At 42.3% G+C, this 27,143-nt stretch overlaps 1 protein-coding gene across 2 annotated transcripts in view; it reads right to left on the bottom strand.

Moving 5' to 3' along the window:
• Positions 1 to 27,143, bottom strand: part of SNX13 (sorting nexin 13) — a 153,023-nt gene that overhangs the window by 11,601 nt on the left and 114,279 nt on the right. The window contains exons 18-22 of one of the 2 annotated variants that reach the window (XM_065398804.1): positions 21,949 to 22,088; positions 16,278 to 16,385; positions 14,423 to 14,533; positions 12,382 to 12,543; positions 3,435 to 3,506 (exon numbers count right to left, since the gene is read on the bottom strand). In XM_065398804.1, the coding sequence (XP_065254876.1) occupies positions 3,435 to 3,506; positions 12,382 to 12,543; positions 14,423 to 14,533; positions 16,278 to 16,385; positions 21,949 to 22,088 (593 nt within the window). Of the gene's footprint in view, positions 1 to 3,434; positions 3,507 to 12,381; positions 12,544 to 14,422; positions 14,534 to 16,277; positions 16,386 to 21,948; positions 22,122 to 27,143 lie in introns of both variants that reach the window. The other variant, XM_065398803.1, reaches the window with a different exon arrangement.

The raw sequence follows: 27,143 nt of genomic DNA, 5'->3' as shown, positions 1-27,143 counted from the left end.
AATCTACTGCAGGGGTCGGCAATCTTTCAGAAGTGGTGTGCCGAGTCTTCATTTATTCACTCTAATTTAAGGTTTCGTGTGCCGGTAATACATTTTAACGTTTTTAGAAGGTCCCTTTCTATCAGTCTATAATACAATAATAGTTTAGTTATATATGTAAAGTAAATAAGGATTTTAAAATGTTTAAGAAGCTTCACATTTAAAATTAAATTAAAATGCAGAGCCCCCCGGACCGGTGGCCAGGACCCGGGCAGTGTGAGTGCCACTGAAAATCAGCTCGTGTGCCATAGGTTGCCTACCCCGATCTACTGCATTACTGAGGCCAGTTCAGAACCAGATACAGAAGGTGGCAGCAGTATTACTTAGAGGGGTTTCTTATTCTTTTCTTCAGATAGCAAGAGAGCTTCCAAGAGCGGAGCGGAAACTCAAGGAGTGGCTTTTGTCTGGATACTCTTTCTTTTGAATGCAGCAGTAGCAACAGTGGCTCTGAAAGGAAGGTGCCCAATTGCAGACCACTCTTCCATTGCTACAGAACCCAAACTTTTATTCTTTGAGTTCAATCTGAGCCTGATGCAGAAGTAAGCTGTCAGTGTTAGATGATTCCACAGGACCTGTGTTTTTAACTTAGCAGTGGTGGGGAGACAAAGTTCTGTTGTCTTCAAATGCTTCACTGTGGTTCTGTAGTAAAAATTGTGTTTATTTTTAAAAGTTGCATAGGCTGCTATTTTACAGTGACACTATATTTACAGAGAGATTGCAAAAAGATTTATAGCTCCAAATACTAGATATTTAACTTAAGAGACTATTGTGAAATTGCAGTAACTGTTAATCTTTATATTGATTTTTTTCAATTTTTATCTTAGCATTTTATATTGATATCCATCACTATAGTATCCGACCATGTCAAAAACAATCTGAAAAATCTGGTAACAAATGTCTCTTTATAGGTGAGCAGTAGGGTCTATTATCCATGTGTTGTATGGTACATATATCAAAATATAAGTTTACAGATTGACTGACACTATTAGGTAAATAACTTCATTTTTATCAAATACATTTACATGTAAGACAATAACTTATCTAGAGCAGCCATTTCAACATATGAAATCAATTCATGCTAGATTGTGAATCAGCCAGAAGTGGTTATTAAAAAACAAAAGAAATCCACACAAAAATATTAACTGAGTTTCTTGGTTTTTATTCCAATTAGTATTGTTTTAACAAACCTGTACCCACATGGAACATAAGAAAAGTCTAAGAAAACTTATTGTGCCCTCTGTAAATCTCTGATGTAAAGGGTGAATTCACTGCTTCAGGCAAAAATTTCAAACTAAGCATGCTATTCAGTTACATTTAAATATCTTACAGTAAGGCTTTACTCTAAAAAGCGACTAAAATGGAATCTACTTCCTTAACTGATATTACAACATTACTATATTTTACTCCTGTAAAAGTCAATTGCAGAGTCAATACAACTATGGGAAAAGTTAGCTCACAAGGTTCTAACTGCAGAGACAAACTGTTTTTACTTGTGCAACTCCATTATATTCAATGAGATAGTAAAGGTGTTTCCAGGGCTGGCTCCAGGGTTTTTGCCGCCCCAAGCGGCAAAAAAAAAAAAAAAAAAAAAAAAAAAAGTGCCGCGATTGGCAGCAGCTCCACCGCGCCGCTTTCTTCTTCGGCGGCAATTCGGCAGCAGGTCCTTCCCTCCGAGAGGGACAGGGACCCTCCGCCGAATTGCCGCCGAAGAGCCCGACATGCCACCCCTTCCCCTTGGCCGCCCCAAGCACCTGCTTGCTCAGCTGGTGCCTGGAGCTGGCCCTGGGTGTTTCAGAAGGCATAATTTGCCAACAATGGAGTTGCACAACTATAGTTGAGAGCAGAATTTCCACATGCAATTGGAATAAAGCCAAGATTTGAAAAATAGTTCCCTATACTTGAACGGAGCCAAAAAGGACTTGGTGCCTAATTCCTACTGAATTTCAATAGGATTTGGGCACCTAACTCTCTAAGGATCCCTTAAAAATCCCAGCCTAAATCGATATACTTAAGTAAATGGCTAGATTTTCAAAAGTGCTCAGGATGCAACACCAATTACTGAAGTTGGGTGCTCAAAATCTGGTTCATATTTAGGAACCTAAATATAGACTTTGAAGCCTAATTTCTCTTTTTGAAAATTTTAGCCTTAGTTCACAATTCTGTTAGTGAGATATAGGCCAACTAAATCTTCCTTATACTATTGATTCTTTGCAATGCTAACAGAAGAGAAATGTAGTAAAATTATATTATCTAAAGGTTTGACTATGAATTTCCTGGCATTGTGTGAAGTTCAGGAAAAGTTCTAAATGTAAAATATCCTGAAATATGGTGCAAAATTCAAATGTCCAAACACTACTCTTTCAAAATGAACTTTTAAGACTAAGTAGATGCTATACTTTTTCAGAAAAGTTGAACTGCAGAAAAAGGGATGTATAGTAATTCTAACTTCTGCTCATTTTAGTACTAAAATGGTATATATGTACTTTCTATGTTAATCTGTTTTGGCTGAGCTCAGTGTCTCAGAATACAAGAAATTCAAAAGTAATCAAAATCTACAGATAAACAATTGTATTAGATGAAATCATTGCAAAACAAAAGAACTGAAGCCTTTGTTACTTGAGCAAAACGGCATTTACCAGAGCCCTGGTAGCAGTTATGCACATGAAGACAAACTGGAATGCTTTGATGTGACAAATAAAAATGTGAAGTGTGGAACAGGTGCAGATTTATGACCATGACAAATCTGCATATAATCACTAGTAATCTTAAGGGCCTTCAGTCCTAGTTACGGATAAAAGATTTTATTCAACTATGTTTCACACATATGATCAGTGTATCAATCAGAACACTGGGAAAATACCATAGCTTATGAGAACATCAAGAGCTTAACATTTTAAACTTAACTATTGCGTTTCTAATATTTTTTCCTTTACGTACTTCAGGGTCCACAGATTGAACATTGATTGTTTAGGATTTTTTTTGTTAAGTTGTCTTTAAAACAATTCTCTCTGATCACCAATACTGACGACGTTTGCTAGTTTTAAAGATGTCAGAATCAAATTTAGCTGAATACTATTAATATTGCAACCCTATTCTATCTTTGAGGATAGTCACAGAAGTAATAATAGATAGGCAACATTTACCACATTACCATGCAAACCATTTAGTATTAAAACAGCTTCTAAACATTTTAGAATGAAATGTGTCAATTTTATTTCAGAACATTTTTAATTTTTTTACTTTAAAGTGCTGTTTCCAATTTCCCCTCTGGTGTAATTTCTGATGCCAATAAACAGCATAGCATAGAGCAAGTAAACAATACAAATTGAAACAAAACACAATTGCTACTTTAAAATTAAGTAGCTAAACAAATCTAAAATAAAAATCAGACTCACATTGTCATCAAGCTGTGCGGCAACACGGCAGTGTTCAGGATCGGAATCAGTTTTCTGCATTAAAGGAGGCACCTATACTCAAAATAATAAAAAAAAGACATGATTATGAGGGAAAAATTACAGGTCTCAAGGAAACCACCAAAGAGAACCTCTAATTACGACAGAACCAATTTCAAAATTTCAGATACAATCTTCATTACTGACTATCAAGCATTTTGATTCCAAGTTAGTGACATATCAAGATATATCAATGGTTGCATATTGAATTATCTTCCAGCACAGCTTGAAACATGTTTCCCAATATAGTTATCAAAACTGTATGAATATCCTCAAGAAAAAATCCCACATACACATTTATATTAAAAATTATCATAGGAACTATCAAACTGGAAGAAACTGATGGTTTGTCTAGTTCTATATGCCTTCTCAGATAATGGCCAATTCTTCAGAGAAAGATGTAAAACCCATCAATCCATATTGTAGAGCCAACAGTGGACATTTCTTCCTGATCTCAGGCCTGAAGCATGAGGATTCATAATCCTAGATATCTCTCTTTGTGAGTATAACTGTGTTATCCTTAGTCATGTAATTGGGAAGCTTTCCAAAAAGGGAGGCTCAGGTGAGGCCCAATCTTTGTTTTTTTACAAGTAATAGTTTTATATTTTATATGACCCCAGACTCTCTCTTCCCCTTCCTGTTTTGAGGAAGAAGGGCCCTCACCTCAGCTATTGGTATAGCTACAGCTATAGTAGAGGTGAACCTTTCAGACATAAAACCACAAAGTATCTGCTTTGAGAAGCTAACAATCTTAATTATTTGCACACAACAAAAGTGGGAGAGTAGAAAGGATAAGGATGCAAGAGGGAAAACAAAATATTTTCACAGGATTTATGGTTGGCATTCATCTTGTTCCACTTTTTATTTATACTTTTAAAAATGTGCTATATTTTAGGGGTATTAGATCACGTGTGAACAAGAGTAGATAAAGAGGAATTTGGTGGAAAACTGGGGAAAGAATTGTTCCAACAAAAGCAGAACAGAAGCGGCAAGCTAAATTTAAGGAAAAGTCCTGTATTAAACTTAATGTAGAATTGTTTCTCTGATAGGGTGACCAGATGGCAAGAATAAAACATTGGGATACACGGCTCACAGCCCCCACTGGAGCCATGGGGAAGGGGAGCGCACAGCCCAAGGAAGCTGCAGGTCAGGGGTGCACAGCCCCAACAGCAGCCCCACTGCAAGCCGTGCATCAGTGGGGGATGCAGGGCCCCGTCTCTGGCCCTTCTGCAAGGGGGGAGTCTCAGGGCTTGGGCAGGGGTAGTGGGGGGGGTGTTCAGGGTGCTGACTCTGGGAGGGAGTTTGGGTGCAGGAGTGGGTGTGGGCTGGTGCTTATCTCAGGCAGTTCCCTGGAAGTGGCGACATCTCCCACTGGGTCCTAAGCGGAGGTGTGGCCGGGCAGCTCTGCGCACTGCCTCACCCACAGGCGCTGCCTCCCGCAACTCCCGTTGGCCGGGAACGGGGGGCAGCATGCAGAGCCCCCCTGGCCGTCCCTGAGCCTAGGACCCAGAGGGAGATGTCACCACTTCCAGGGAGCTGCACAGAGCCAGGTAGGGAGCCTGCCAGCCCCACACCAACCGGACGCCATCGCCGGGCTACCTTACAATATCAGGACAAATGGCGTCCAAGTCATACATCCGTCAGGACATTATCGGGTTAAATATTGGGATAGTCCTGATTTTTTCGGGACGTCTGGTCATCCTAATCTCTGATAAAGTCTCTATATTATTTTTAACAGACCCTACAGTAAGCATCTTTCCACTGTTAAATTCTACAGGTTTTTAGAGTAATTCCTATAGAACCTCATTAAAACATTTAGAAGATCCTGTTGATTTTATCCCTTTTGAATACTTTTCCATGAGGTTGAAATTACATGGGGTTTAGGGTGGAAAACACAATCACTAATCTGTTCCTGTTGGGACAGCTTGAGCATTCCACTGCCGTGCACTACTGCGTGTAGACATGAAGGGTGGAGCTGGCCCCAAACTCCCTCAATTCCTTCTTGTCAGAAAAGCTCCCAAGCAAAGGGGTAGGAGGGCAGGTCATATAATGGTCACATGCAACACATTTCGAAGCACAACAGTTACAGAACAGGTAAGTAAGTTTTTTCTTGAGTGATTGCATACGTGCATTCCACTCTTAGTGACTCAGAAGCCATGAAAGGGATGGGATTGGAGCCTATCTGAACAAAGACTGAAGGACAACTCACCGAAATCTGGCATTATTTCTAGCTTGTTGAGTGATAGCATAAATGGGAAGCAAATGTGCACCAAAGACCAAATTGCTGCCTTACAAATATTTAGGATAGCAACTTTACCCAGGAAGGCCACAGAAGCTGCTTGCGGTCTTGTCACACTGCTTGGTGGGATAACATTAGCTAAACGGAAGCACAAGAAAATACACGAGGGTATCCAAGATTCTCTCTCTGAGAAGGAACTGGGAGCTGCGTCACACTGTCTTTGACTGCCAAGAAGAGCTGAGAATACTGATGTAACTGCTTGGACCTCACAAGCCAATACTCTCTTACTATCCAGAGTATGCAGCAGCCTTTCCTCATCTTTATTCAAGTCTGGCTTGGGAAAGAACGAAGATAGGTAAATCACCTGGTTGATATGGAAGTTAGATACCATTTCCAAGACAAACTTCGCATGAGGACACAGGTAAACTTTGTCTTTAAAGAAAACAGTATAACGCAGAGCAGACATCTGGGTCCGCAGCTCACCTACCCTCCTAGCAGAAGCAATGGCCACCAGAAATGCTACCTTCATTGAAAGATGCAGTAAACAGGTAGATAAAGGCTCAAAAGAAGGACCCATACGCTTTGACAATACCAAGTTTAGGTTCCATGGAAGAACAGGATCTTGTACCTGAGGGTAAAAACGAGGAGTCCTTGTGGCACCTTAGAGACTAACAAATTTATTTGGGCATAAGCTTTCGTGGGCTAAAATCCACATCTGATGAAATGGGTTTTAGCCCACAAAAGTTTATGCCCAAATAAATTTGTTAGTCTCTAAGGGCAGGTCCACACTGGGGCGGGGGATCGATATAGGAAACGCAACTTCAGCTACGAGAATAGCGTAGCTGAAGTCGACGTTTCCTATATCGAACTAAATTTACTTACTTCGGGTCCACACGGCGCAGGCAGGCTCCCCCGTCGACAGCGCTTCCTCCTCTCGGCGAGCAGGAGTTCCGCAGTCGACGGGGGGAGCGCTTCTGGGATCGATCTATCGCGTCCAGATGAGACGCAATAAATCGATCCCAGAAGATCGATCTCTACCCATCCTCGTTGTTTTTGCTGATACGACTAACACGGCTACCACTCTGAAACCTACCTGAGGGTACAATCTTTCCAGGCCTTTCAAAAAATCTTATTGATATTCTATTAGAAAAGACAGACTGTTATCCACCTGAGGATGGAAGGCCGAGATATCTGGTAAGTGGATCTTGATGGAACTAACAGCCAACCCTTGCAGTTTCAGATACAAAAGATAGTCCAAGTATGCTGGATTGAAGAATGTATTGGCAAAACTCCAGACTAATGAGACCAGATAGAGAAACGCTTTCACTTAGAGAAGGAAGTAAACCTAGTAGATAGTTTTCTGCTATTCAACAGCACATCTAGAAGCTCTTTTGAACATGACTCCTTCCCAGCTCTAACCATAGAGCATCCATGCCATTAGATGGAGTGCTTTCAGATTTGGGTGGAGCAGGCGACCAGGCAAAGCATACATGAGATAAGAGGGAAGGGCTCCTCATGGATCAATAACTGGTTAAAAAATAGGAAATAAAGAATAGAAATAAATGGTCAGTTGTTGGAATGGAAAGCAATGGAAAGCGATAAATACCAGTATCCGTACTGGGACCTGTGCTGTTAACGTATTCATAAATGATCTGGAAAAGGGGGTAAACAGTGAAGTGGCAAAGTTTGCAGATGATACTAAATTACACGAAGTACAAAGCTGAGTGTGAAGAGTTACAAAGGACCCTCACAAAAGTGGGTGACTGGGTAACAAAATATATGAAATTCAATGTTGATAAGTGTAAAATAATGCACATTGGAAAACAATCTCAATTATACATACCAAATGATAGTATCTAAATTAGCTGCTACCACTCAAGAAAGATCTTGGAGTCATTGTGGATAGTTCTCTGAAAACATCTGCTCAATGTGCATAGGCAGTCAAAAAGCTAACAATGTTAGAAACCACTAGGAAAGGGATAGGTAATAAGACAGAAAATATCATAATGCCATTACATAAATCCATGGTACACCCCCACCTTGAATACTGTGTGATGTTCTGGTTGCCCCATCTAATAAAAGATGTATTAAAATTGGAAAAGGTACAGAGAAGGGCAACAAAAATGATTAGGGGCACAGAACAGCTTCCATATGAGGAGAGATTAAAAAGCCTGGACAACAAGAAGCATCCATTAGGGAACCCAGACTGACTTTGTGGGGACCAAAACTGTGGGCATTTTCTGTTGTACCTCACTGCAAACAGAATTACTTGGGAATCCCCCAGAGGTGGAAAATAGACCACTCCTGGTGACTCTCAAATGACCTCCTTAGGTGATCTGAAAGCTCTATCTGCATCCCTGGAAGGTAAGAGACTTTGAGATCGATTGTGTTGGCAATACAAGAATCCCATAGATAACTGCCTCATAGCAGAACAGGGATGAGTGGAGATAGAACATTGACTGTGTGTGGTCTGTGAGAGTGAGCAGTTTTTTCCCCTTGATATGGGTTAGGAAAACCTGGCATGCCAGCTGGCTAGCTCTCAACTCTCTGACATCTATATGAAGAGTCATGTCCTTTGTGGACCATAACCCCTATGACTGAAGGGAATCCAGATGAGCCCTGCAGTTCAGGGCAGACATATCTATTATTAGCATTAGCTATGGTTGAGGAGGGACAAATGGAACTCCTATGCAAATTTGACAGGGTTTGTCCACCAGTCTAGAGAGTAAAATGTGAGTGGGCACTCTGAGCACAGTGTTCAAATGGTGATGGCTCAGCAAAAATACTGCGGCCAGCGAACTTTGTAGAATCCTGAGACACAATCTGGCATACCAGACCACATACTTGCAAGAGACCATATGTTCCAGAAGCCTCATACAATTCTGTGCAGTTGTGACTGGGTAAATCTTAAGATCTAAAATGATGGATCAAATTGTCTGACACCTTGACTCTGGAAAGAAACTCTGGCTTGGATGCAATCCAGTACTGCTCCTATAAATTCTATCCTCTGAACTGGTGAGAAGATAGATTTTTCTGAGTTAATCAACAGACCCAGTGACTTGAAAATTGACTGGATGAAAGATACACTGGAGAGTACCTGAACTGTGGAATGGTGTCTCTCAAACCAGTCTTCCAGGTAGGGACAGACATGTACTCCTAATCTCAGAAAAGGCAGCTACCACTGCCATACATTTTGTAATAACCTGGGAAGCTGCCCACTGGCCAAAGGGCAACGCTGCAAATTGGTAATGAGATTAATTTATCAGGAATCTGAGATACTTCCTGTGGCCTTGATAAATCACCACATGGAAATAGGGGTCCTTTAAGGACAGCATTCAAGTCTCCAGGATCCAGGGAGAGAATAATGGAAGCCAGCATGACCATGCAAAACTTTATCTACTTGCTTTGATGTGGGAGGGAGAAAGGAGGAAGTTTGCCAGAGAGCCTTGATGGGTTTTTAAATTGCCTCATTTATTTGCAGTGCCACCAGAGATGGAGCAGCAGAGGCCAGAATATCAAGAGGGCTGTGAAAAGATTCCCTAACCTCTTCTACCTGAATGTCCAAGCGCTTTTTAAGCGCTCTTGGTGAGCTCTGTAATCATCAGACAGGGCAAAGACACCCCCAAGGAAACTGCTTCATTTGGACCAGGTGGAAGATGAAGCTAGCACAGGTTGAGGTAGATGAGCCTCCTCTGTTAGTTGTCCCACCGAATGCTCCTGAACATCATCTTCCTGCTCGGTACCAGGCTTGGGATCAGGAGATGCTCAACAATCTGACTCCCAACTTCAAGCCTAGGGAAACTGAATGCTACTGATGCAGTGAAGATCTGGAAACGGGAAAACCCTCATGGATTGCAGAAGCACCACTGAAAAGATGCTGGAGCCCAATGTCATGCAGCCCACATATGCAGGCCAGCACTCGACACAGGGTCTCACAATTACCCCAGGAGATAAGATCTAGGAAGGGAGTGGCAAGACACACTGCAGCTGGGAAACACAGGAGGCAACCCCAAGTTAGAAGAAGAATTGCCTTCTCCTAACCATTCCAGTCAGTGCCAGGGACTGGTGCTGAGAGTCCTGGAAAGAGCAAAGAGAAGCCATCATTGCTGGCTTCTCTCGACAGTACAGGAGGGCATAACTCCAGGACTCAGGAGGTTGACTCAGTACTGGGCCCTCCACTAGTGCCAAGTGGTTTACCAGTACTGGAGGAATGATCTCCTGCACCGCTGGGGACACTGGCACCAATAAGCTTAGCAAGTCCCTTGCAGCTTGAAATGTCTCTGGCATGGATGGTACCAGGAGTGTCTCTGACCGGTGTGCAAGGGAGTTAGATGATGCCACAACCATGAAGATACCGCTTCGGGCTTCAGACTTGACAGTGCCTGCCTCAGTGCAGGTGTCAATGGGTCGATTTAGCTGATGAATAAGTGGAGGAGTGCTTCGATTCTGACTGCATTCTACTCACTTTGTCTCCTTTCCTGGCAGACTTCGGGTCTGAAAAGCTGCCTCTCCCAGCAGTTTCTTCCTGGACACAGCAATTCAGTCTGTATCAGAGGCACACATCTCTCAGATTCTGATGTACTTAATACCCTCTCTGACCAAGAAGGTTCTGAAGGTGGTTTCAGAATGGCTTCCATCAAAAGAAACTTCAACCTGGCTTCTCGATCTTCCTTGGTCCTAGCCTTGAAGTTCTTTCATCGATCCCGAATATGAGATTCATCCAAGCAACTACAGTGTGGGTTCCTCACAGGCATGGACTTAGAGCATGCCAGGCAAGATACTGCCAAAGGCATTCTTCGGTACTGATAATGAAACTCCAAACATGGGAAAAAACTAAGACACTAAAACTAACTCAAACACTAACTGACCCTAATAACTATATAAATATGTAACTACATATATGAAAAAAACATGCTGAGAGCACTTGCTAAAGCAAGACCAACAAATTCCAACATTAGTCACAGGTGGTAAGAATGAAAGTGTGTGTGGGGGGGTGAAGCATCTGTGCCCTTTATACCTACACACAGCAGTGTGCAGCAGCAGCAGAAGGAGCTCAAGCTGCACTGACAGGTACTAGTGAGAGAATTTTCCAACAACTGTGGTTCGGGATGCACACACACCAAGAGTGGAATGCACACGTGCAATCAGTTGAAGAAAGAAGTGGAGCTCCCACTCCCTCCTTAAAACTTTAGATATCTGGTACACTACAGGTGGGTGAGATCAGGAAAAGTTCAAATTATCCAAAGATATAAGCTAGCCAAGGAGAAGAAAGAGAGCCCTGATAGGACCAATGCCAGCAAGCAGGCAATGACATCACTGTTGAGTTTTCCCACTTCTAGTGCAGGGTCAGATGAACAGAATACTTTCCTCTATTCCCACCCTTTCAGTTGTCAGGGCAGCCCCTCTGAGGAAGAAAAATCATTTGCATGCCTGATGGGAGATTTGGTCAAGAGTGGGTGGTGTACAGAAGACCACCACCACTACTACTTCCCTCCCAGCAACACCAAAGACTTGGGCCAGGTCTACACTCACCCCCTAATTCGAACTAAGGTACGCAACTTCAGCTACGTGAATAACGTAGCTGAAGTTCGAAGTACCTTAGTTCGAACTTACCTCGGTCCACACGCGGCAGGCAGGCTCCCCCGTCGACTCCGCGGTACTCCTCTCGTCTAGCTGGAGTACCGCAGTCGATGGCGAGCACTTCCGGGTTCGACTTATCGCATCCAGACAAGACGCGATAAGTCGAACCCAGAAGTTCGATCGCTCGCCGCTGAACTACCGGGTAAGTGTAGACCTACCCTTGGTGGGGAAGAGAGCAGAGCCAGCAGCTTAGGTGACGGTGGCAGGCAGCTATCATAAAACCTGGCAGCAGAAGCAGGAATGCCAGCACTGGACTTAGCTCCTTATCAATGCTCCCTTGTCTGCTTTCAATATCTGTGGAGCCTAGGATTTCTTCACCTCTTTTCTGATGCTCAGCTGCCAAATGTAGGGGAGAAAAAGGCAGAGGATCGCCTTTTGCCCTGTAGATTTTCTGTGTGAAGCAATAGCACCTTCCTGCCTCCTCTCTTCAAACAGCAAGTGCTGCTTCCTTGCTGAGGGACTTCATTAGCAATTTCAGCAGGGAGGGGAGTGGGGAAGGGTCTTCCTAGAAACAGGAAGCAAGAGTGAGTCGGGGCCATCTAAAAATTGATTTGGGTCTTTAAAAGCACTTTTATTTACCTTAACCCTTATTTCGAAGAGTGTTAGTAAAAAACGGGATGCCAGTTGTGCTTTGGGTCTACTCCTTTTTCAGATTTTGCTGAGTTGTTGGCTTAAATAAATCATGGGGCAATATGTAATTTTTTGCATAATATTTCCATCAATTTGAAATATGATGCCTTTTACTTTTAAAATAAAGTTTAAAATTTAACTAGGTGTCTGTTTTATTTTCTCTACATCATTCATTACCTTGTATATTGCTTTCTTTTGGAACTCCTATTACTCTTCAACTTTCCAAAGTAAATAGAACCCTTGAATAATAGTTGTTTCCCTATTCTTAGCCTTTTCTATTCAATAGAGTGTTTAACATTTGTTTTTAGATAAGGGGACCCAAACCTGAATGTCATCTCCTGTTAGACTCTACTATATATTACCTCACCAATACATTCTTACCTTGAAAAATGATTGCTTTATGTCTTGTCCCAATCTTTCTGACATTTTGCCCATGTTGTCTGACATTTTAGTCATCCCCTCTGCCAGGCTGTCAGGCAGGGACTTGACTGCATTTGAAACATTTCTCATAGAGTTACGCAGTGGATTTACAAATGTGTCCATCTGAAGGGGAAAACATTTACCACGATTGCATAACCTATGGAGGACACTAGTACAATCATCCAGTAAGAAAAAAGTCACACTGTTCTAGTGAATAAACTGATGTATAGTACAACTCTTACTTTGAATATAAAAATTCAATTGATACAAGCACTAGATTAAGTATTTTTACTTCAGGATTTTCACTCAAACATACTGGAAACACGATCTAATGTGGACAAAAATTAATTGGCTATCAACGCTTAAAATTTTGGAACAATGTGATAAACACAGAATAAGGAATTGCACCAGCTGAAATCAGACATCAGGCATGTTTTACTGAAAGGTCTTCAAGGTTCTGCCCCAAGACTTATTTGTAAAAAATAAATGCAGAATTCATTTTAACTATTATGTACATTTGAAATGTTTGGGAAATCTATATACAGTTGTTTGATACCTTTGTATCATATCTTAAAGTTTCCCCGTGTGCATATCTAAACTATACTTCATGGCAACACATAGAAATGTTGCTTAAAGTGCTGAAGTTTTTGTTTCTCACTGAGTTCAGAGGACGTTTTAGCTTCATTCTCTGATCTATATTATAGTTTCCATTTCTTCACATTCCCACTCTGCCTACACCAATCTAATCCTCATTTATTATTCCTTTGTCAATCTCAGCTTCATACCTTCATTCCTAGCACTCCCTTATGCTTTGAAGGGTTTTCAATTTTTTGCCCACTAATCGTCCTCCAAACTCTCCTCCAAACTCACTTCTTCCCAAAGCACTACCTTCCTTGTTCTCATCTCGTCTCCTACCTGACTCACTGTCCCATGTCTTGCCTAAATAGCATCATGGTGATATGTTAAGTCTAACATGTCCAGCATTAGGCACACACATTTAAATTATTTTTAGTATAATATTTAATGGAGACTAAAAAGTGTTCTGATATTTTCAATGTACACTTTTTTAAAGTATAGTGCAAGTAACAAAAGCACATCATCTAGTGTAATAGTCTACAAAAGGAAAAGATAAGGTTATGAAAGATCCAATACATTTGGAAAGCTGAACATTAAATCTTTATTTTTTTCTGGACATTACATAAAGCTGGATAAATTCAGAATGATGTTTTGCAGTCAACTCTACAGACGTAAATTTTTGAAGAACACAGTTTAAATAACTGAAAAAGTAACTTTTAGAATAGTTTAAGATGTTACCCATGTCAGGTCACTGGAATATTGCAAATTAGGTCCTGGTTGTCATTCCCAAAAGCAGCTGCCCATGCAAAATGGGCAATTGTAAACTGAAGTATCTATTTGCAGACACACCAATTTCACAAACCCACAACTGAGTTTTGTGCAGGCTTAACAGTGGATGCACGATTTCGGTGCTTAGCTCCGTGTATTCTCTGCTGGCTGAATGTGAAACAGCATTAACAGCAGCCTTAGAAGGAACGCACATTCTATATTTTGAACTGGAGAGTGGAAGTCATGATAGCAGCAGCCATGTGTTGAGTTGGAGGTGGGTAGGAGATTGGGAAAGGAAAGGGAGAACAGGAATCTTTAATGGGAAGTTAACTTGTCAACAATAGAATTAAAAAGCCTTTTGTAGCACATACAACACTCACTCATTTCTTGGAAATTTGGTTTCCTTGACTTACAAATAAAGATATTTAAAAAATGGCTAAGTTCTTAATTCTATACTGGTCTTATTTCCGGATATATTATTGTCACCTTCTGACAACACACATTAATACAATGCAAATTCAAAAATTGCTTGCACATGAAATAAAACACTGTGGTTTATAACTGTCTGCAGTCAGTTACTGAGATGTTCAATTCATTTACTAAGTTATGGCACCAAATGCATCACTAAAATCTGCTAAATATTAAATGCCATTCTTACCTTTCGAGCAAAATCTCCTTTTCCTTTGCTGTAAGCTTTATTCTCCAGAAAGTCACACACACAATGGGCTAAAGCTGGGGAAGCTTTCATCATTTCAGGATTTAACAACAACTAAGAAAGAAAAGATTAATTGTAAACTTTCAGCTTCTTCCAAAATACATATCATATTTAGAAAAAAAGTCATAATTTCATTTCATATGATAAAGGTTTTTAATACTGTATTCAGCAACCAAATTTATATATTTGTACAAAGAAGTGGCAGTTTTGAATGCATTTTCTTCATTCTCTCACTAAACATTACTTCAAGATGAGTATTGTTACAGAGAGGGAAATAATCAAAATTAATTATGAAGTGCTTAAGAAGGATCTATAAGTTCCACACTATTTGTAAAAGGCATCTTTTTTTGATTATCTTGAAACTAGAGTCTAAAATCAGTAGTCACACTGTAATCAACACTTAGGAAAAATATTGAAATAAAATAAGTAACCATACATATTACAAATGCAGGTTGTTAGACAATCTAAACAGCTGTTAGATTTCATAGCATTTTGTTTACTCTCACCCCCTCTTAGAATTTTACTTAGGCCTGGTCTACATTAACACTATAAGTCGATCTAAGGCACACTAGTTAAGTTACGTAACTAAGGTAACTTAAGTCGACGTGCCTTATATCGACTAACAGTGGTGTCCACACTACAGTATGTCGATGGGAGATGCTCTCCTGATGACAAAGCTTCCGCCTCTTGTTGAGGTGGATTATAGACATTGACAGGAGAGAGGTCTCCCATCGATTTAGCATGTCTTCACCAGACCCGCAAAATTGACTTTGCTGCATCAGTAGCAGCAGCGCCGATTTAGCGTGGTAGTAAAGACATGCCCTCTGAAACAAAAAAACTTCTCAGACAACTGTTCCCTGTTGAGCCAAAAATTTTAGAGACCAGCCTTATCAGTGAGTCACTTAGAAATGAGACAACTGAATTCAACATCAGAATAATGGAAGAAAAGAGTGGTTAAACACTTAAAAAAAAATGACCAAAAGACAGGAATATTGTTTCAGTCAAGCTGAGCACAATTAACAGGACTACATCTTTGCTGCAGCTGGAAGTGTGATTTGCAGCCTTATGTAGCTGTACCAGGCTATATTAAAGCTAGCTAGCTCACTAAAAATAGCAGCGAGGATAGGATGGCGTGGACTTTCATGCAGGCAGCACAAGCAAGTATATACCCAGGGGAGTCAGGCAGGCTTGTGCAGCTTGCATTATCATGTCCTCTCTGATATTTTTAGCAAGATAGCTAAAATAAAGGTAGCATGGGTACATCTACACAAGCTACAAATCACACCCCCAACTGCAGTGTAGATGTAGAATAAGTCTGAAAGTTGAGCTGGGAGTGGGGAAAATGAAGAAGGATGCTGAGCTAACAGTGAGAGGGGAAAATTTAACAACTAGAATAAAGTTTTACTGTTCTATTTATAGTATAAGAGGAGGGATACTCTTCCTTAAGCAGTAAACCACTTTCAGTCATTAGGATAAACTACTTCAGTTAATCCAACTCGAAACTGGGTTATTAACACCTTATAAAACTGAGCATCTGCATCCCCCCACTTATACTTCAATTATTTAAGTTCTGGTCACTGAAACACAGATGATCCGAGTTAAATTTAGCATTTACCTTCAGCTGTGACATTTACAACATACTTGTGTTGTTCCAAATCAGGGTATTTTATTAAGAATCTCATGGTGACTGAATTAACATTTAGTGGAATTCACTGAATAGTTGATGGAGAACTATTAGTTCAGGCAGACAGCCATAAGCATGAAAGAAAATTTGAAACTAGACTAGTCAAGAACTTACCTGCAAATATGCATTTAAATCTTTTTTCCTCTTCTCTAAAAATTCTCTGTCCATGTTGTTAAATGTCTTTTTGCCAGGAAGCTTCAAAATACTTGCTAGGTTTTCAAACTAGAAAAAAAAAGTTAATTTTTTTTTAATAGATTGGAAGGCCAGAAGGACCCATTATATCATCTATTCTGAACTCCTGCATAACGTGTCAACTTGAAGCACCCACTTATTTTTAAATTAGAACTGTACAAATTATTCACATAGAATAGATCATCAAATCTGCTCAAACTGAGCTTGGGTTTAGGAGTTAATATTTTGTGAATTAGTCAGAAAGAGCTAAAATATGGTTTGCACATTGGAAGCATCTGCAAACCCCTTCAAAACGTCTTCCTGCCTCCTCTCCAAGTCAGCCAGCTTGCTGCCATTCTCCACAAGTCCTCAGAAGCCCTGCTTACCACTGTAGTCTTCTGGGGAAGTGGCCTCCTTCCTACTACTGCTGCTTCCATTCTGTAACTGTCTGGGTCTATGCCAAGGTCTTTTGGGAGGTCACATAGTTGACTGCATACTGTATCTTTGGGGGAGCAACACCAGTTAGAGAAGTGAAACACTCCCAGACCTGAAAGTGACCACTGTCACATTAAATCCAGAGCAAGACAGGCATAACCATAACACACAGTACACTTGCAAAGGAATCCACGGTTTCTCTAGCATTCACATGCTAGGCAATCAAGTCTCAATTCTTAGCATGTGGATTCTGGGAATCAGAGTTACCCTTCGTTATCGCACTAAACCTCAGAGGCCATTATCTGCTCTTGGGCTTAGGGTAGCAGCACATATTGGTGAGGCTAAAGTGCCTTTCTGTCCCACTGCTTTATACGGAGGAGAGTTTTTTTTTAAGACTGTTCCTGCCTCTCTCCTCCAGAGAGAACTTGTATTTTAGGGAGATAGTCTCTTCCCATGGCAATACCCTAGAATATTCAAGGTTGTAAAAACAGAACCTGAAGACTCAGACAATGCTCTTCATGCTCAGCAAGCCCAGATTTTCTATTAGAAACATCTAAGAGACTGGTAGTAACCTGTGTCTTCTGAAGGGGTAAGTGGAATTTAGTTAAGAACCACCTGTGGGAGTGAGGGAATGACTGTTTTCAGGATGTGTGAACTCTAGAGTCCAATCAAACAGGGAAGGGTTGGTTCATTTCCAGTTCCTGCAAAGTGAACTCCAGGGTTTAGTCTATGAAGACCACCAAACCCTGCAAGGTTCCCACAGCTCTAAACTAATTACAATGTGTAGGAAGAGCTGTGTAGAAACATTTTCCCTTTTGGCTTTAAGTCTAGTTCACTCTAAAAATGTGTGTCACATAGGAAGACTACTAGAGAGGCAGACACAAAATACACCTCTACCCCGATATAACGCTGTCCTCGGGAGCCAAAAAAATCTTACTGGGTTATAGGTGAAACCGCGTTATATCGAACTTGCTTTGATCCGCTGGAGTGCGCAGCCCCGCCCCCCCGAAGCGCTGCTTTACCGTGTTATATCCGAATTCATGTTATATCAGGTCGCGTTATATCGGGGTAGAGGTGTACCCTGTTAAAACTAGACTAATCAGAAGCCCTGGAAGTGGAAAATAGGCTATCAAGCATGGTTAGTTGGTTTCAGTGGCACTTCCCAGAATTTATTAAAACACTAACTTCTAGAAACTGGAAGCAACCCTATAGTATTTTCAAGATGCAGCACGAACCTCAGAAAACAAAAAATGCTAACAGAAGCTCAACACAAAAAACCCACTAAAAAGTAAATATCTACACTATCTTGTAGTCTGACAAACTGTTTTAAATTAATATCAGAACTTTAAGCACTTTTTTAAAAACAAAGACATCTTTATAAATTTGTCTCTCATGTACAGCAATTTTCTGATTCACCACTTAGTTACATTTCAAACAGACACCTAAACTATCTCTATTGGTCTAAGATGATGTTCTTATTAATGCACCCAGAAAAGCTGGTTTCAGTAGCAGAAGAATTTTGAGCTCCCTCTTCCTGTCTTACACATCCAGCCATTACAAATCCTCTGCCCCTTGCTTCTAGGGTGGGGGTTGCTCAATCTGAAACCAATGCCACAAGCCAGCTTTGTGAAATTTGAAGAAAAATAAGAGTTACCAAACATCCCAACCCTCCTTTATGAAGGCACAAATACTTAACTCATTTCTGGGCTCTTATTTATAATAAAATATTGGGCCTAATTCAAAGCTACCACATGGAAGTGTAAAGTACCACGCCCTGAATCAGCTAAGACCATTGCACTACAGAGGAGATTAATTGTCTCAGGATAATTAAAGCTTTACTTCTTCCTCGCTATTCAACCCCAGCTCTGGATGTTATTTGTTTTTAGAGAGTCTATTAATAATGTGGTGGTTCTTTCTGCTAACTAAAAATAAAATATAAAAAGGCAAAAGCCACAGGACTAGGTTTCCTATGTGTACAAGCTGTGCTTGTGAATCAGGGTGCAGGGGGGCTGCAAGTCATTGGCTATGGCTCCCTGATCTAGCATTGGCAAGCCCCTGCACAAGTGAGAACACCTGAGGGGCTGCTTTAACTTATGCCACTGTTGCAAAGTCCTTTAAGAACCTTGCACTAGCGTAAGAGGATAGATGTAATAGAACTCTTGTAGCATACTCCCATATTGAAGAGCACAGGAGATACATCAACATCATAGGTACTAACAAGTTACTTACCACACAATGGCATCTAAGATATCTCACTTTTTCCAAAGGTCTAAAATAGGAAATCTCACTGTGTGGTAATACATGGTAGTGTTGCTTTTTAAATCTGTAGATTCAAGATTTTAGATCGTTGGTGTTTGTACCAACTTTAAAAGGTTAAAAAGGGGATTCAAAAGAAAGGCCACAGTATGCAAATATTTATAGTTTATACAATTGGAAGATATGCAGATTAATGAAATACTCCGTGAAAGAGCAAGATTTGTTAGCTAACTTTAATACACAATAGCATTGAACAGAGGTTTACAGCCTATTCTGTACACACTTCCATAATTACATTTTATGGGTATTTATCTGCAGCTTCGAGAAACTCAATTAAAAAATAAATGAAGAATTTATAAATATCAATACTGTTGCTTTAAACTGTAGTCCAAACTATGGTGATCCAGAGCCTAAGGCAAAACCCACTGAAGTGAATGGAAAGGCTATCACTGACTTCACAGGGCTTTTAATCTGTGTGTCTATATGTACAAACTACACTTTTCTAGAATACATTTTATCAGCATGGGGACAACATCAACTACACATCTTTACCCACTGCTGTAAGAGACCTAACACAGCTGTTTCAGCTTCATGGATTCCAGGGTGTGGTATGTCTTTTTTTTTTTTAAATAGATATTAATCCTGCAGAGAGGAAGGGGTGCAAAATTGATATACTGAAATATATTATTCTACATCCTCTGCTAGTCAGTGAGTCAGAGATGTCCAACTCTGATGATAGTTTTTATAATCTAAACAAAATATGTAATCTATGTACATATACAAATTATTAAATATAAATTGTATGAGTATGAGTACATTATATGTATGTGTTTATTAGGGATGTAAATAGTATGTAAAAAAAGTAACTGTGTAACCGATTAAAATTCTATCAGTTAAAGGTTTAACCAGGGAACTAGAGGTGCGGGGGTGCTGCAGAACCCCCATGTTTTCGTGGGGTCCCAGCAGCCAGGACCCCAGGCACGCGGGGCCAGCAGCTGAGTTTAATCGTTAACTGAAACCGATAAGCATCAAGCTTATCGGTTAACCAGTTAAACTTTTACATTCCTAGTGTGTATATATATGCTTACTCTTCAAGAAGTTGGCCATTTCCATTTTAAAATGTTATTTTGACCCTATAAAGGCTGACATGGCCACAGAGAACTCTCATTAGAGTATTCAAACCTATTTACACTTCTGTTACCAAAAAATAGAGTAAATGTATGCTACAGAGCAACAGTTTTGAACAGTTAAAGGATTTATATAGTCAATAATCTCAACTGCTACTAAGATGTGGTTCAAAAGCATTTGACTCCTTTAAAAGCATTGTGTTGTTAACACTTATTCATGTGAGCAGGTTCTACTTTGTACCAGCTGGTGAATTACAAGTCTTTGCATTTTTTTCTTTTATTTTATGGGGGTTAAGAGTATGAGAATACAGGCAAAGCAATAAAAGGCAGATTGTCTAATAGTATATAGAACTGCCAACAGCTGTCCCCTTCCTAGACCTCACAGATCCTTAGCATTTCACTTAAAAACCTAAATGGCCCATTTCCCAAGCTCAGTTTTTATTTCTTAAGCTCTGTGACAAATGCAACAAATGAACTAAAGAACTGTTCCATATCGACTACACTTCCACTGTGAACATTACTTAACTTTCTATAGAAAAATTATTAAAACATGTCAACCAAATAATTCTGAAGATAATACAATTTTTTTCATTATTCTTTGGTGGTTAATTCTAAAGACACCTATAAAAAGCACCTCTTTACTTGACCAAATACAAAAAAAGGCTTCAATCACGAATATACAAAAAACTATTTCCTTTTTAAAAATATGTAAATATAAGGCTCAGTGCAAATCTTTCTTAACATTAATCATGAGAAAATGCAGTTATATATTACACAAGAGCACATAAATTCAAATAGAAATTCATTGTCTAATACAATTTTCAAGAGTTTTCAATAGTCCTACTTGAAGAACACTTGTTTTGCCTGACAACATATTGGGGGCACGGGTCTGGGGCTTGCTGCGCTCCAGCGCTGTAGCCAGGAAGCAGGGTCGGGGGCCGCTCCACGTGGATCCCAGAAGCAGCGGCATAGCCCCACTCTGGCTCCTACGTGTAGGGGCAACCAGGGGGCTCCACTCTCCACACTGCCCCCGCATCTCCCGTTGGCCGGGAACTGCAGCCAATAGGAGTTCCAGGGGCGGCGCCTGCGGATGGGGCAGCGCACAGAGCTGCCTGGCCACGGCTCCACATAGGAGCCAGAGTGGGGACATGGCCGCTGCTTCCACGAGCCACTTGAGGTAAGCACTGCCCGGAGCCTGCACTCCTGAGCCCCAATCCCCTGCCCCAGCCCTGATCACTCTCCCGCCCTCTGAACCCCTCAATCCGAGCCCGTAGCACCCTCTTGGACCCCAAACCCCTCATCCCCAGCGCCCACACCCCCAGCCGGAGACTGCATCCCTTCCCATACCCCAACCCCACTCCGAACCCCTCGGTCCCAACCCAGAGCACCTTCCTACACCCTAAACTCCTCATCCCCAGCCCCACCCCAGAGCCCGCACCCCCAGCTGGAGCACTTACACCCCCTCCATACCCTACTCCTCCGCCCCAGCCTTGAGCTCCCTCCTGCACCCTGAACTCCTAATTTCTGACCGCACCCTCAACCAGAGCCCGCACCCCCTCCCGCAGCCCAACCCCAATTCTGTGAGCATTCACGGCCTACCACACAATTTCTATTCCCAGATGTAGCCCTTTGGCCAAAAAATTTGCCCACCCCTGAATTAAGGCCACACAAGTGACAAAGTTATATCAACTTTTAGTGGCCAATTCTAAAACAATGTTATAGCTGCTAAGACACAATCATGCCTTTCAAAGATATAAACAGTCATAAGATTAAACAGTCTCTATGGGATCAGTAACCTGTTCAGTTATCCTCATGTGGAAGTCATGGAAGTCACTGTAGCGACGATACGTTTTCCATATCTCTTCACTAGTTGGATTTCTCCGATGTACAGTGATCGCATACAGTGCATATGTCTTGCCATGGTCGTTGCATACTCCTGCCACAGTATATGGGTTATAGTCAGCATAGACTAGTAATTTAAAACAAAAATGAAAAGGGAAGAGAAGAGAAACACAAACAAGGAGGAAGACGAAAGGACACAAGAGACATGAAATGGAAACATCTGAAATGACAGACCTGGACACAAAAATGGATGCAAGCAATAAACCCTCTGTAGGTGGCATCCTCCAGAGAATCCCATATTGTGTAAGCATGAATCTTTAGCTTAAAAGAAAGTTATACAAGTTATATATATATATATATATATTATATATATATATATATATATATATTATATGCCTCAAGCTAATTAGTCAAGTAGCTCAAGATGAAACGCAATTACAGGCGGGGTGCAGATAGTGATGCCTATAGATAAAGTTGCTTGACACTTTCCATTATAAGACCCTGTTTTCAGTTACTTATAACTTTGCCAAACTTAGACCATCTGGGTTGGAACTTTGTTTTGTTTTAAGTTTCAGCTAAAACAGCTCAGCTGAGTCTGAGAACACAGGTAGTGAAAAAATATTTTGACCATGTTAAAAAAATACCTTAAAACCATTCATCAAGAAGCTCTAACATTGCCATGCCATGGAACAGGGACCTTAAATTTGGCAGGGGGTAGCACTTGTGTCAGGGAAGCAGTTTTTGTTATCCTCACAAAGATTCACCCAAATTTGGCTGCGTCATAAGCCTTTAGAAAAAAATCACAGTTCATACATGATCAATAGAAACCTGTTAGAGCTTGGAAGCTAAATTGTATCATTTCATGTGCTCCATCCCCTCAAAGCCCCGACAGGCCTAGTGGACTGCACATGTATCATTCCCACAGAATACGCGAGTATGCCCCATCCAGAGAATATAGGGGCTGTACAGGACTTATCCTGCAATTGCTCCTCCCAGCTGCCAGGAGCCATTGTGGCACTGGGCACAGGAACTAAGAGAAGGGAGATTGTCTTTCCTGTGCTCTCAATGAAGTGGGGGAGAGGGGGGCAGAGATAGGGCAGGAACTGCCCTGGGGACGGGGCAAAAGGAGAGAGATGGGGAAGCTGGGTGAAGAGGGGGAGAGACAGGAGCAAAAGGTCTATTACCACTAAAGTACACTCCCCTGCAGAACCTGGACTTGAACGTACTATTCCTGAGTCTCAACATTTTTTTGCTGTCTAGAAAACAACTGTGAAACTGGCAAATCGTGCATCTCCAACCCACTTTAGTAACAGGTACACACAAGACAACAGCATTCTTCTGCTACCGGTTATCCCATTACCCCAAGTGTTAGAGAACAGTGTGGTGGATCTAAAGATTCCAACACTGTTGAAGGCCCATACGAGGGTCAATATGTTTCCACATGATGATGTTTCTTTTTACAATTTTTAAAATTAGAAAATTAGATTTAAAAAAACAATGTAAGAAAAATGTTTGGGTTGCAAAAAGTCAAGCACTCAAAAGCAACAAAATATCAGAATGAAGGTTACCCCTGCAACTTTAATTTTGCCTCCTTATGTATATGTATTAAGATAAAGTCTTTAATTACATGATTACATACTATTTATTTCACAGGACTGCTGCCTCATTCAATGAGCAGAAAGGATGTGCTTACTGAATGGGAAACTCTTCAATATTTTCTTTTATCCTCATCATTCAGTATGTAGCATTATTTACTGCACGCTATCCAAACCCTTCTCTGAATATAGAAATATTAATTTCCTCATGGGAAATTCTTTCATCATAATGTCTTAATTGTGAATTTATTTTCACTACAACCCTGTGAAATAAGGAGGTATTATTCCCATTTTATAAACAGGGAACTGAGGCACTGAGATTAAAGCCAATATTGTCAGAAGTGTCAACTAATTTTGGGTGCTCTACTTGAGAAACCTTATTTGACATTTTATAGAAATTCATATGTTCAGGACAGAGCTTCTATTGACCTCAGCTGCAGTTATGAGTACTCAGGTTTCAGACGGTTGAGTTTTGCTGAACTTGATGTTCTGAAACAGCACAACCTATCACCCAGCAACCTTAACTCTCTGTTAATGATGTTTTCTGCCATTGAATTTACTAGCTTTTTAAACAGAAAGAGAAATGTTTGTTGGTAGGAGTCAGTGGTCATTTAAGCAGCTGTAGTTCTCACTTAGTTTGTAGCGGATATGCTACTGTGGCGAGATAATAATCAAAAATTCTTAGCTTTAATATTACTCCGGAGGGAATTCTGTGCCAAAAATATAAAAAATTCTGCACACAATATTTTAAAGTTCTGCAAAATTCTGCAAATTTTATTTGTCAATAAATAAATGTGGAGGCTCTGACATGGCAGTGGGAAGCACAGGACTCCGTGCCAAGCACACTAGGCAGGCAGGCTCAGCCTAGCAGGATCCAAGTGTGGAGGGGCTTAGTGTGGAGAGACCCAGGTGTGGCGTGATAGCCCCACACAGAACCCTATCTGGGTGCAGCTTGATGGAAGGTGCGGAGAATCTGAATGAAGCTCGTTGGGGGGTGGGTTCTGAGTGCAGAGGCAATGGAACTCTGCAGGGGGGTCCAGGTGAAGGTGGTTGGGGCTCAGCGGGGGTAGTCTGGGTTTGGAGGGCTCAGTGAGGACGGGGGTGTCGGGTGCGTGTCTGGATGCTGGCTTGCTGGGGCTCAGTGGGGTGGGAGGAGCGAGTCACGGTGGTCCAGGGCTTGTTGGAGAGGAGGGGAGTTCGAGTGCAGGGTTCAGTGGGGGGGCTGGGTGCAGGGGGTCGGTTTCTGGGTGCAGGGGGTGAGGATTGGCAGGGTGATCTGGGCATGAGGTGGGTCCAGATGCACAGGAGTTGGGTGGATGGGGGAGTAGCTCTGTACAGTGACCCCTCCCCCCGACGGCTGAGGAGTGATGGGGACAGGAGGCATGGAGCTTCCTGCAGCTGGAGAGGTTTCTGGGGTGGGTCTGACTCAGCCCTGGTCACTCCTTGCAGGGGAAGAGGAAGTCCCGTCCTCCCCAGCCCAGCTGGGACTAGCAGCTGAGCCAGGCATAGGGCAGGAGCCACTGGCCGGGGCGCCCCATCCCCTCCTCTCCCCTCCCCCCAGTGATTTACTTCTCCGCTGGCTGCTCTGGATACCTGAAACAACACACCTGCGCTGTTGAGAAGTGGTACATGACTGCTTTTGCGGCTTCCTTTGCTTCCCCATCAGAAAATCATTTTTCTGCAGGGAAGCAAAGAAATCTGTGGAGGACAAGAATTCTGTGCACGTGCAGTGAGACAGAATTCCCCTGGGAGTAATTTAATATAGTGATTTTCATGAGTACGTCACAAAGAATTTTACATCATTATCCCCATTTTACAGATGGGAAACAAAGGCACAGAGAGGTGAAATGACTTGCCCTAGGTCATCCAGCAGGCCAGTGACAAAGCTAGTAATAGTCCCAGTTCACACTGTTGCTATGTGATTCCTCAATACTCCTCCCCCATCCTGTACATTTTGTTTGAGTGAAAAAAGGGATAATGGTTATGCTTTGAAATGTTTGCAATGTGTAATTGTTAACAAGAACGGTGAGAGAAATCTCATCCATAGTTTATGTCCCAAAACCTTGACAGTTTTATTACATGGCAGTTACAATAACTTTAAGCAACTGAGAGAAGACTGATTTGTGTGTCTCCTTCTCTATCTCCTCCCCCACCATGCACCCCATCCTCAATTCCAGTTCACCTTTCCATCTAATTAAACCAGTAGTTGGCACTCTAGAACAGGGGTGGGCAAACTACAGCCCAAGGGCTGGATCAGGCCCCTCAGGGCTTTGGATCCGGCCTGCGGGATTGCCACCCCCGTGGCACCGCGGGCCCCTCACTGGTCCCAGAAGCGGCTGGCACCACGTCCCTGCGGCCCTTGAGGGAGGGGAGACCATAGGGCTCTGCACACTGCCCTTGCCTGTGGGAACCTCCCCCGAAGCTCCCATTGGCTAGGGCCCTGCCCTGGCCCCGGTGCACGCCGTTGCCACCCCGGAGCCACTCCAGGTAAGTGGCGCCGAGCCGAACCCCTCCTGCACCCCGCACTCCAGCTCCCTGCCCTGATCCCCCTGCTGCAACTCACACCCCTCCTGCACCCCAACCCCCTGCCCTGAGCCCCCTCCCACACTCCGCACCCCTTCTCTGCTCCAACCCCTTGCCCTGAGCCCCTTCCTGCACACCGCACCCCCTCCCACACCCCACACTCCCCAACCCCCTGTCCCAGCCCTACTTTCATGGCCCTGCATGCAATTTCCCCAACCAGATGTGGCCCTCGGGCCAAAAAGTTTGCCCACCCCTGCTCTAGAAGCTATTACCATTTAAGAAGTTCCTCCTTGCTGTCCCCTTCCCTATGCTACTGTGTACACACATTACAGAGAGCAGTTTACTGGAGGGCCACAAGCTACCTTGGCTACGTGGCCTGAGCTGCACACAGAGGTAGGCCCCTCACTCCCACTGCCCACCCTAGCTGGGACACTCCTGCCATTGTTTCTGCCAGGCTTCCCCAGCCATGTGCCAGGCCCACCCAGTCCGCCCCTCCTCCACACATTACAACCAGCCCTTCCCACCCCACATAGGGTGGATGTGCATCTTAACTACTCATCTTCTGGAATTCAGATATTTAAATCTGCATCACCTTCAGCCTTTCCCTTCCAAAATATTTGCTTATATAGTGGCAAGGAGAGGGGCTCAGAGATCCACTGAGAGACAGGACTGTCCAGACCCCAGCTCACAGAGGTGGGGCAAGGAGAACTGCTGACACCCCCAAGAGGTTAAGTTCCCCCATATTGAGGCTCACATGTGGGAAGACTGGGAGTGGGGTGGGGGGTCAGATCCCCTCTACGTGGGCTAGGGCCTCCAAGATCGTGACACACTCAACGGCAGTCAGAGGGGCTCAGACCACCCCAAGTGATACTGACCCCCAGATCCTGGCACACATGGGAGGGGAATGTCAGGTTGACAAGTGCCCCATCCCTATTCTCCCCAAGCCACCCCACTCACCCTCACGTTCTCACTTCCCAGTGTCCCAACGCCCTCCCATAATCCCTCTCTCCTTGCTACACTCTAAATACTTC

The sequence above is a fragment of the Emys orbicularis genome, chromosome 2 (assembly GCF_028017835.1).
Source record: "Emys orbicularis isolate rEmyOrb1 chromosome 2, rEmyOrb1.hap1, whole genome shotgun sequence".
NCBI classification, from domain to species: domain Eukaryota; kingdom Metazoa; phylum Chordata; order Testudines; family Emydidae; genus Emys; species Emys orbicularis.
This window is presented reverse-complemented; position numbering and strand designations above follow the sequence as displayed.